Genomic DNA, 12,731 nt, shown 5'->3' on the forward strand with positions numbered 1-12,731 from the left:
GCAGCTGAGAGAGAGCTGCTGTGCCTCGGATGTGTAAGAATGGGGGGGAAGGTTCCTCAGTGGCTGAGAAGTTTAGCATATGGCCATTATCGACTTCCTTAGTCCTGGCGGATATTTTGCTAAAGGTTCCTGCGTGGGCAGGCCTTGGGGAATCTGAATCTGCTAGAGCATGTGTGCATGGGATGGGGGGGGGGGGGCGGTTTGAGGCTCCCCCTACCTTGGTTCCTGCAGTTGTTCTTTTGGGCCCATCGATGTTTGCAAAATTGAGGGGCTGATGGGATATTTCCCTGGAGTTTTTTTTCATTTTCTGCGCCAGGCCTTCTGTGCTTTCATGACGCCTGGGAATGGTCCACCAGTTGATAGGAGGAAGGCATTGGGGGGTTTTCCTCCTGCTTTATCTACCCAAGTGCCCTCAGAGAGAGCACAGGGTTCCTTTTACATTAGTCCTGCTACACTAATCCAGGACCCTCCCAGGAAGCGAGGCTATCTTGTATCAGAAGTTAGGATTTTTTGTTTGTCTGCTGACTAAGGGGGTTATTTTCTAAAGCTAGCGCATAGTGCGATAACTAGATCGGGGAGGAGTAGCCACCGGAAGGGGAGGAGTCGGGGCAGCACTGGGGTGGACGCCGCGAAGACAGCGCGGACGACGAAAAGGTAAGGAGCCTTTTCGCTTCCAATTTCGCGCCTAATAGCACCACCTTTTACGATGGCGCTATTGGGTGCGAAAGCCGGCAGCAATCGAACCACCGCCCCCTGCTTCGCCCCCCCTGCACCGCGCGATTTATAGAGCTGTGCGTCATTAGGAAATCCCGGCCTAAGTGTACATAGTTATTTTTGGTCTTTCTTTATTCTTGTCTGATTTTACTGTTGCTTCCCAATTTGGTTTCAAACCACAGGGAGTCTACTTCTCAAGTTCATTTGATTGTTGTGTATTTCACATTTATGGATCTGATCTAAAGCATGGTCAGATTTCTGCTGCATTGCATTACCTCTAAGTAGTGGCGATGATGCCACAGTTTTGTCTGCCTCCATCTGATGGTAGGGGGAAACCCACTTGTAAGGGACTGGTGTAGCAGGACTAATGGAAAGGAAAGTAACAGGTAAGAACATTTCTCCATGAGCTGGAGAAGGAACCCTATGGAAGGAAAGGAAAAGATACCTTGAGAAATGTTAGAAGCTTCCTTAAAAGCAAAGATATTTCATTTAATTTTATTTATTTATTATGTATTGCCTCACCAGAATACATCTGCTCCAAGCGGATTACAACACTTTAAAAATAATCCTAGTAAAACAATAAAATATACCCTCCCCCTCTCCTCCTCACCCCCACCTAATAAAATTATAACAAAAATGTTTGTGTTAAAATCTTCCAGCTCTTCCTGACTCTGGTTTGGTTTAGTTTACAACCCCACTGAGAATATGATGCATAGTGCAGGATCTGTGCTATGCTACCATACAACGATTTGTATACCTCTCTCAGACTTATTATGATCGCTCTATAGAAACAAAAATCTTTCAAATCCTAGGCCCAAAATGTGTGTACACAGAGACAGATAACTGGACAAATGGCACAGAATAAGTTCGGACTTAGCTAGATAAATTGCAGAATTCCACCAAGCTGACCAGCCCTGCGATAGCTGGATAATACATTATCTGGCTAAAAGTTATCTGGCTAGTTCGTGGGCAGGTGGGGGTGTTCCAGGTCAGAGCTAGTTTTATCCAACTAAGCTAGCCAGATAATTGATGATTTTCAGCATTATTTCACTAATACAGCAAGATAACATTAGGACTCCCAAAGTGTCTAGCTAACTTTAAGACAGCCAGGTATATTCAGCAGCATGGGCATGCCATTGAATATCCCTATAAAGTTAGCTTGATAAATTTATCTGTTGGCTAGACTGCTGCTGAAAATGGATCTCAGAATGTTTATAAGGATTGTACATTCATGTTTTTAACAATCTAAAAAAACCCCAAAACTCCACCATCCAGCTTTAGCAGCTGAATGAAAAGTGAGGACACAACAACATGAATAGCTAAGGCCTGTACATTATTCATTTAAACATCTGTTCTTTTTTCTTTTTTTGTCATGTGTGAATAAATTATTATACATCAGCAAATTCTTCATTCTCTGTTTAAGCATTTAAAAGTAATATCTGTATTATTAATATTATTCTTTCTGCTTGGTTGGCAGCCCCAGAAGTTATCAGTGCCCATGACTATAGCCAACAATGTGATGTTTGGAGCGTAGGGGTCATTATGTACATGCTGTAAGTAGCCAGTATAATTTGCAATGTAAAGTTAATCATTATTTACAGTAAAAATACTTAAAAGAACATAGAAAAAATACAAAATAACATATGAGGAAAACATAGATTAGCACAGTGTGACCAAAGAACATTTTAAGGGTGCTTGAGTTAACAATTTCTGCTGATGGTTTATGAAAAAACCCGCATTATACGAGAAGGTACTTAAGATAATCGCTTATTTCATAAAGGAATTAGGTAACCAGTGAAATATTTTTGTCTTCAACTGGTTGGGCCTATGCATCCAATAATATCTTGTATAAATGATCTTCCTTTGTGAAGCAATATATTATTTAATGGTCAGAAAAACTTATGTGTATATCATATAGATATTGTCTAGGCTGAAGAATTACATTGAAAAATTATTGCCACAAAGTGCAACAACATGATTGACATTGGGATGCACAGGGTGTCAGTCTCAAGTTGACACTTTTAAATTGAAGGCTTTGATTGTTTTAGAAATGTGGTTTATTAAGTTTAAAATAAATCAGAGAAAATTATTTTCCACTCAACACACAATTTAGGCTCTAGAATTCATTGCTGGAAGATGTGGTAGTTAGCATAGCTGGATTTAAAACAGATTTGGACAAGTTCCTAGAGAAGTCGATAAACTGCTATTAACTAGATAGACTTGGAGAAAGCCAGTGCTTATCCCTCAGCGTTAACCACATGGTATCTGTCTACTGTTTGGGATCCTGCCAGATACTTGTGACCTAACCACTTTTGAAAACAGGATACTAGGCTTGATGGATCCACGGTCTGACCCAGTATGACAATTCTTATGTCCTTAAATAATAAAAGAAGAATAATTTCCACTGTATACTAACAAAGTCTCGACCAGGGATGGGCAACTCTGGTCCCTGAGGACTGCAAACTGCTTGGATTTTCAGATTACCCCTAATGAATATGCATCATAGATTTGTATGCACACTGTCTCAGTTATATACAAATCTATTTCATTTGGGATATCTGACTGGTTTGCGGCTCTTGAGGACTAAAATTGCCCCACTCTTGAGCTATTTCATCTAATCTTGTATGCAGAGCTCTAGTAGCCATAGTTGTCCTGGAGAAAGCTGGTTTCTTTGTATAGTGATGTAATTTATTGGACCAACATAAGATTATCCAAATTTACAGCATAATTTTCAAACCTTTTCATGTTGCATGTGCGTGTGTAAGTGGACGTGTGGAGTTTTATCCTAGTGTTTTATAAACTGTATAGGAAGAGCTGCGCAGTTTATAAAATACTGTGTACTTATGCTCCAAAAGTATACATATGTTTCAGAATGTGTGTATATTTCCAATTAAATGAATGCTTATTTTTCTACCTATTTTATAAATATATGCATGTATATAACATGTATAATATAATGCATATAGGGGTAGATTTTAAAACCCCGGCGCGCCTATTTTGCATAGGCCGCCGGCGCGCGCAAAGCCCCGGGACGCGTGTAAGTCCCGGGACTTCCTAAAAGGGGCGGGAGGGGGCGTGTCCAGGGGCGGTCTGGGGCGAGTCTGGGGGCGTGGTGACGGTTCGGGGGCGGGCCGGGAGGGCGGTCCCGAGTTTCCTGGCACTGCGGCCTGTGCCAGGGGATGCTGGGGCGGCGCGCGCAAGTTACGTCTGCTTCAAGCAGGCGTAACTTGCCCAACAAAGGTAGGGGGGGATTTAGATAGGGCTGGGGGGTGGGGAAGGGAGGGGAAGGTGGGGGGACGTGGAAGGAAAGTTCCTTCCGAGGCCGCTTCAATTTCGGAGCGGCCTCGGAGGGAACGGAGGCAGGCTGCGCGGCTCGGTGCGCGCAGGCTGCCAATTTTGCGCAGCCTTGCGCGCGCCGACCCCGGATTTTATAAGATACGCGCGTGCGTATTTTTTGAAGATCTACCTCATACTGTATGAAAATATTTTCTTGCACACATACTTGAAATCACTAGTTCACCCAGTCCATTTCCAGTTCACCTAGCCCCTCTAACACATCATCCTAACTTTCTACCAGTTCACCCAGACTTCCTGCTCCAAAATTGCAGACAACAGACAAGTTAGAGTTCACTAAAGAGTGTGGAGGGTAGAGAATGAAAGTACAGGGTAATGCAGATGAGAATGAATTTACTCAATCCTACATTTAAGAAGTAATATCTCAGAGATAGTAACTCAATAATATACCTGGACTTGACCAACATTACTCAAATAATGATTTTATTTATGAAATTGTAACCAAACTTTATTGGCACCTGCTAGAATGTACGATATCCTACATTTACTTACCTTAGTCTATGTGCCTATTTGTAAACCGTTGTGATGGTATATAACTTAGCGACGGTATAGAAAAGTTTTAAAATAAATAAACAATTGCTGTAGTCAATTTAGCAGGTGCAAAATTGTAAGAATAGGGTAATTTATATGCAAATATCTCATTTAAAATAGCAACTTCTGTATTTACCTCTTGACCCTGTGCCGGAATGCCCTTAGGCCGCCCCTTTTTTGCGCCAGTAAATGTATATGTGAAATAAAAAATATGCACATACTTTTGATGTTTATAAAATAGCATGTATGCAAATACATGCTACTTATTCGCATATAGGCAAATATGTATAATTCCTTTGAAAATTTACTCAATATTATACATGTGTTTTCAAGATCACATAGATCTCTTTAGATGTCAGTAAGAAAATCATATGTACAATATCTCTGGATAATTCTTATGTTGATCCTGACTCCCTGACTCCCCAACTGTTGCAACTTGCAAAGGATTGCTCCTTGAATAGACTAGCTAAATGTATTTGAACTCTAAATACTGTATTACTGAGGAGACTTCATGACATTCAAGTGTATTCTCTGAGGACAAGCAGGATGGCAGTCCTCGTACATGGGTGACATCAACCAGTGGAACTCGGCATGAAACTTTTATATCATTGCTCCTGCTTTAGGCTTCTTTTTGGGATTTTAAAAGCAGGATCACTTATCACGGGGCCCAACAGGCTTGTTTCTGCCTTCTGACCTGATAGTTTTCTTAGATTTTCAATCGTTCTTCTATTGTGTTGGTGCATCGGGTTAGTGCCAGGTGGGCATCGATCACTGCTGCCATCATTTGATTTTGCTTCCCTTATTTTTCCGTCTAGCATGGCTAGTGGGTACCAGTGATGCCCCTGATGTGCCAGCATCATATCTTATCACTGATCTTCATGATAGATATGTCTTGTGCCTGGGGGCATTGCATGATGTCCAAGTGCCTCAGGGATCTGTACTTGGACCGGTGCTTTTCAATATATATATAAATGATCTGGAAAGGAATACGACGAGTGAGGTTATCAAATTTGCGGATGATACAAAATTATTCAGAGTAGTTAAATCACAAGCAGACTGTGATACATTACAGGAGGACCTTGCAAGAATGGAAGTTTGGGCATCCAAATGGCAGATGAAATTTAATGTGGACAAGTGCAAGGTGTTGCATATAGGGAAAAATAACCCTTGCTGTATTTACACAATGTTAGGTTCCATATTAGGAGCTACCACCCAGGAAAAAGATCTAGGCATCATAGTGGATAATACTTTAAAATTGTCGGCTCAGTGTGCTGCGGCAGTCAAAAAAGCAAACAGAATGTTAGGAATTATTAGGAAGGGAATGGTTAATAGAACGGAAAATGTCATAATGCCTCTATATCACTCCATGGTGAGACCGCACCTTGAATACTGTGTACAATTCTGGTCGCCGCATCTCAAAAAAGATATAGTTGCGATGGAGAAGGTACAGAGAAGGGCAACCAAAATGATAAAGGGGATGGAACAGCTCCCCTATCAGGAAAGGCTGAAGAGGTTAGGGCTGTTCAGCTTGGAGAAGAGACGGCTGAGGGGGGATATGATAGACGTCTTTAAGATCATGAGAGGTCTTGAACGAGTAGATGTGACTCGGTTATTTACACTAGGGGGCATTCCATGAAGTTAGCAAGTAGCACATTTAAGACTAATTGGAGAAAATTCTTTTTCACTCAATGCACAATAAAGCTCTGGAATGTGTTGCCAGAGGATGTGGTTAGTGCAGTTAGTGTAGATGGGTTCAAAAAAGGTTTGGCTAAGTTCTTGGAGGAGAAGTCCATTAACGGCTATTAATCAAGTTTACTTAGGGAATAGCCGCTGCTATTAATTGCATCAGTAGCATGGGATCTTCTTAGTGTTTGGGTAATTGCCAGGTTCTTGTGGCCTGGTTTGGCCTCTGTTGGAAACAGGATGCTGGGCTTGATGGACCCTTGGTCTGACCCAGCATGGCAATTTCTTATGTTCTTAAGAGTGTTATGAATGCATGACCATGCATCAGTTCCATTCAGGACAAAGGTCCTGAATGGAACTGATGGCGAAGCATTTTGGGCACTGGAAGTTCAATTCACCAGCATTGGCATCGAAGGTGTTGACGTTGAGGGACCACAGAACTGCATCAATGGAGAAAGCACGGCATACGCCAAAACTGGGAGATACGCGAAAATGTCGAGCTGATGTGTGCAAAACTAATTTTAAAAGCTGCCTAGATTTGCGTGTATCTCCCATTGCACCCACAAAATTTTTAATTTAAAAAAGGGACGTGGGCAGGGCATGGGCGTTCCAGATTTCTCCGTGAAACTAAATACTTACGCACACAAGTGTGCGCCTGGGTCCCCTGCTGCTTAACTTTACTTCTGCTAAGGATCAATCCTAAAACATAGAAAATTATACAGATGTGGGGTTTTAAGGGTTGTGGCTAACGGGAGGCAGGAGGGCTATTAAAGCAGGGGCGTTTGGAAGTCCTATCCCTTGAATGGGCGAACTGGGAACAAATTGGAAAAACAGGCAATTGCATCAGCGCACGTCTATTATAATCCCCCCACTTCTGTGGTAAAAGCAGTTTTTTGCATTCATAAGCGCATGGCACATGTATATGCGTGTATGTTATGTTATAAAATAGCCACCTTCCTGGGCATGAGCGGGCAAATGCACGCATATGTATGCCCGTGCGTGTGCGTAAATGTTATCGTTCTACAAGTGAATTTTCAAAGGAGTTACACCATAAATGTAATATACTATCGTAGCAATTTTCAAAAGCCATTTACTCGAGTAAATCCTATGGACAATTCAATGGCATCTATTGTAGCAATTTTCAAAAGCCCCCAGTTTTACTCATATAAATGCTTTTTAAAATCAGGCCCTCTATGTATAAGTCATGTTTTAAAAAAAAAAAAGAAAGGTTAATGGTATGGGAAAACCTTGAGAATTATCATTGAATATGGAACTAGAAAGTAAGAAATAATAATAATATGAAAAGGTCAGGCTGTGAGAGAAAGCTCTTCCTCTCTCATATATTTATTCTGCTTTTTGTTCATTCCATTCTTTTCAGTCTTCCTTTCAACCTATGCATTGTGATCACCTCTAATCTTCTCTCTAGGCCTTCATTTCAGAATCTTGCTTCCTACCCTTTGATCCACTAGTATGCTTTTTACCCTTCTGTTCTTTTGGATCTTCTGCATGTATACTGACCCTTTTTATTATCTAGACCTTACTCCCCCACTCTCTGCTACCACATGTACAGACACACTTTTCATCTCATCATCAGTGCTCTTCAGTTTTCTTTTATATTTTTGTGCCTTCTCAGTTTCTTTTTTGATAGCTCCCTGTTTCTTTTTATTTTTATGTATGAAAAAAAGGCTTCACAGCACCATCATTCTATATTTAACATGGTTTTTTTTATAATGTATATACATTTTCAGTGCTCTTGTACAGTTTTGTACTATTTCTACAGTGTAACATGCATATCAGCATTTATAATATATGCTGCCGTCATAAATTGGTGAAGAGAAGGGAACAAAATTGTATACCGGTTTGATTGTTTTCTGTAGAAAATTGGTTTACAGAATAAAATTATTGTTGGAATTTAATGTTTTTAACTTAGCAAATTTGGACGAGGAGGGCAGTTTTCACGGGCATTAACCCAAGTAAAGTTGGCTGAGTGGAATTGTCCTTCTCAAATGTAGGTTCCACAATGGGAAAAAGAGGCATTCCCATGAAAAGCAGTGCAAGTAGGTTCAATGTACGTAGACGCTTTTACCGTGCATGCTTTGGCACTTGCTAATTTTCAAAGAAAAACAACATAGGAAATTTCTGTTTAAAAATTTGTTTAAAGTATGCAGATATAGAAAACATCTGCACAGTTTGCATCTATGTGAACCATTTGAAAATTGCTTCCTATGCTAGCAAATATCTAGGGCCTGTTATTGAGCACTGCTGGTTAACTAACCTATTTATTTAAAAAATCTTAGCGGATAACAATAAAATCACATAAAATTGACCAAAATATAATCGACAAAATATTTAAAGTACAGAACACAAACATTACAAACAATTAGGTAAAGTAGCATAGAAACTCATAATAAATCTGCAATGAATCTACAAAACAGAAGGCACAGCACTTAGTACCCCGACCACACCAGTTCCTAGCTCTATGGCTGATCTACTTATCTAGATAAGTTAGTGTCTCCCAGATCTGCCCACTGTCTGCCCACAAATTGACTTATCCGGCTGTCAAGCACTGAATATACTTTCAATATCGGGCCCTTAATTTTTAAGCAAGAAAACTTTAGGATTTGTGTTAGCATTGAACCCATGATTCATGAATCCTTAGGTAGCTGTGAAAAAAGGCTCCTGATGCCAGATTTCAGCCCTGGTTTTGATTTGAGTTGGAAGCTCAAATGGACCAAAAGAAAATTGCTGGTTCCCCAAAACAAGTAATGTAAAATAATTGCCAGCTTTTGAAGAATAAGCCTTCCCAGAAGAGGTGAAGACTAGAACAGTTAATGAATTCAAGAGAGCATGGGACAAACACTGCGGATCCCTAAAGACTTAAAGAAAGGGATGGTTTAACATTTCTGGATGGGGTAACTTGCCCAGAGCAGCAGTTACTACCCTTAACAGAACATATGAGGGTAACCTGCACGGAGCGGCAGCTACTACCCTTAACAGAACAAATGGGGGATAACCACGGAGCGGCAGCTACTACCCTTAAAAGAACAAATGGGGGGTAACCACGGAGCGGCAGCTACTACCCTTAACAGAACAAATGGGGGGTAACCTCTATGGAGCGGCAGTTACTGCCACAAGCAAATTGCTGGGCAGACTAGATGGACCATTTGGCCTTTTTCTGCCGTCATGTTACTAAATTTTATGCTGAGATGCGAACTTGAACAGTGGTTCCCAAAGCCCTAACTAGTTGACTTTTCAAGATATGTACAATGAATATTACTTTGGCTGCCTGTCATATGATGACTGTGGAGGAGGGAAATGAGAAGCATTTGAAATGAAGCTTCTGTAACAATTTAGGCAAAAGAAACTGGAGGATTATTTGACATTGTGCCGTTGAAGATGGTGCTGTTGATACTTTTGTCTCCCTGTGTTCATCAGCTATCTGATTAGAATCAATTGTCATCAATCTCTATTTACATCTATTTCTGACAACTTCTTTCCAGTTCTCTAGGCTATTTGATATTTTCAAGTTCTTTTTCAAGATGTCCTTATAAGGCAACTTTTGACCTCCTCTGTTATATTTCCCTTCCTTAAGTTCACCAAAAAAGAGCATTGCTGGGAGTCAATACTGAGGCATATGGACAGCATTGCCTGTCCATTTCAGCATCTTAACACTGGGCATGGCAGCTTTTCTCAATAATTTGAAACTCAGTCTTGCCACTAAATTCCCAAAAGCTGCCACAAGTGTCTAAATTGCAGGTTTGTATACTTTTTAATGTCTCGCCTATATAGGGTTATTGTTTCTAATCTATTCAGAAGTGCAGTCAGTTACTGTAGTGATGCTATGCTGATACTGAAGCCATTTCTATGACTTTCCAAAACATTTGGATATTTGCTGGATGTGATATTCAACCTCTGCATCAAAGGTGTTATTACTAGAATCTGTGCTCCCCAAATATATAAATGTATTGACATTTAGAGAGGCTCTCTAACAAAACATCACATATGGCATCACCAGCAGTGTTTTCCCTTTTAGATGTCTTATAGAGAAGATTAGTTCTACTAGGGTAAATATTTATCTAAGTTAGCCGGATAGACATAACGTAGATGGGATATTCAGAGCACGGTTATGCTGCTGAATGTCCCTGTAGAAATCGCTACTTAGACAAGTTGTCCATCTAAGGCTGAATATTGCTACTTAGCCGACTAAGCGCTTCCCCAATCGCCCGCCCACCACTTAACCAGATATTCAGCAGCCGTTAGATAGCTGGATAAATCCTACTTATCTGGCAGGCAGCTGAATATCAACCTCGCTAGTATTTATCTTTAATCCAAATTGCTTTCCTGCATTCACAGAACGATTGGTTATGTCTTGAATGTCTGTAAGCAAATGAATTGTCAATAGACATTCTCTAATGCTGAACTTATCTTTAAAAGCAATCTAGTTAAATAACTCTCCATTGCTTCTGGTACAAATGTGAAAATGCCCGACTTAATTGTATACAAATATATTTCTTATACAGTATATTCATTCCGCATATCCTGAAAACCTGACTTGCAGCAGAGTGGGGGGAAGGAACCCTTAAATGAGAAGAAATCTTTCACTGTCAAGTTTTACCTACTTTTTTTGCTGTTGCTTCTCAACACTTAGACTGCGAATTCTCAACTTCAGTCCTCAAGGGTTATCAACAGACCTGGTTTTTTGGGTGTCCATAACGAATATTCATAAGATTTATTTGTATACACTTAGTCCAAGAACAATCGTCATTTTGCATATTTTGGTCACACTGAAAAAGAGATCTGTTTGCAGCCCTTGAGGAACGGAATTGAAAACCTCTAATTTAGACCACACACAATGTGGGCAGTGGAAAGGCTGCGTCTAACCCCCACCCACCCATCCTTCCCAAATTATTGCAGGATCATACAACTCCATCTGATAACAGTTTGTTGGACAATAAATGGCCGCAGCCCATTAATATGATTAACCAGCAATAAATAACATAACAATAACATTAACATAACTAGTAAAACAGCATAACAATTTAATAACTAACTTTATGTGACCAGCGAACAACCCCCAGCTTCTAAGTGCCAAGCCGTAGAAGCCGGGCAGCCACCACTGACACCTGGCCGTTTAAAGCCATAGCGTCATTGCTGGCGACCCGACCGTGGATGTCGGGTCGTTTGGTCTAAGCGCCTCAGCATTTCCCTCTTCCTCCCTCTTGGCCGTTGAAGCGTCGAGGAACTGTGCCAGATCTGTTAGAACGCTTGCCCATTCCGATCCGCCTGGTCGATCCTCCTAAATGCGGGGGGGGGGGGGGGGTGTGTTGCTTCCGCCAGTCACCAGGCCACGGTTCCCTGCTGTGTGGACGGTGCCTGGCCTGGCCGAAAAGGGCCTCCCCACGCTGAGGCTCTCCCTTTTCACCAGGCACCTCCCCCGGGCCCTCCCCTAGTACTGCCTACCTTGCCTTCCACACCCCCATTGTGCCCTTCTCCCTTACAGAGTCGCAGGGCTCTTTATTTTCTTTCACATCAGTAGAACACTAAATCTTGAAGGTTGTGTGATTGTACAGTAAATCCATTTGCTGACATGTTCTAAAAGTTTTAGTTGAATCTTTGCTTATAGGAGCATTGAGATCTAGTTACTGTTGCAACAGTGATGCTTATACAAATATTGAGCGATTTTATTTATTTGTTCTTATATTCCAGGTTCCACAGTGTTTAATGTGGATCACATAAAACATACACAATTAAAATTAGCACAATAACAGATACTCCCCCCCTCCCTGTAAGAGTTCCCCTATGAAACTGTGGCCATTGTGCACACTGCAAGTATAAAATGCATGCCAAAAAATACATGGCTGGTTTGCAAAATGAAATCACAGCAGATATTTTTCCTTCCTGACCTAAACACACCCCTTATCCTGTGGATAAAGGTTATGTGCATTGTGAAACAATAATGCACTTTAACCCACACTGGAGAGGGAAATGTTTCAAAAAACATTTTTCATGCAATTAACGTGTTTACCCATGTGAAGAAACTTTGGAAGTTACCCTCCAGGAGTATATATCTTAGAACTGTCAGTAAAACATACTACTACCAAATTGTAACTAAGTTATATTTATTTATAGCTGATGATGGTAGTTTTAGGACCTGGCATTTGGTTAGTGGTGGTATTGTGTGCTGTCATGGGAGAAATTCTGATTTTGGTTTGCTTGACAGAATCTCACTTTTTAGGATCATCGAGGAATACACAGAAGGCATTGCTGCTTCTTTTGCAGCTTTACTGGACCTCAATATTGAATTAGTTATGCTGTTATGTGATATTCTCAGCCCAGTACTCTGTACTAGTTAAGGCCCACCAATCCAGCAAAACAGTTGTGCCATATCATTTATTTGATGATATCGTTACCAAGTCAATCAAAGTTTATACATACTAATCAGTCCATGC

At 40.8% G+C, this 12,731-nt stretch overlaps 1 protein-coding gene across 10 annotated transcripts in view; it reads left to right on the forward strand.

Moving 5' to 3' along the window:
• STK33 (serine/threonine kinase 33) overlaps window positions 1–12,731 on the forward strand; it is a 122,862-nt gene that overhangs the window by 74,754 nt on the left and 35,377 nt on the right. For all 10 annotated transcript variants that reach the window (XM_029582096.1, XM_029582095.1, XM_029582091.1 and 7 more), the window contains one exon: window positions 2,192–2,267. In XM_029582096.1, the coding sequence (XP_029437956.1) occupies window positions 2,192–2,267 (76 nt within the window). The remainder of the gene's footprint in view (window positions 1–2,191; window positions 2,268–12,731) is intronic.

The sequence above is a fragment of the Rhinatrema bivittatum genome, chromosome 17 (genome assembly GCF_901001135.1).
Source record: "Rhinatrema bivittatum chromosome 17, aRhiBiv1.1, whole genome shotgun sequence".
Lineage (NCBI taxonomy): Eukaryota > Metazoa > Chordata > Amphibia > Gymnophiona > Rhinatrematidae > Rhinatrema > Rhinatrema bivittatum.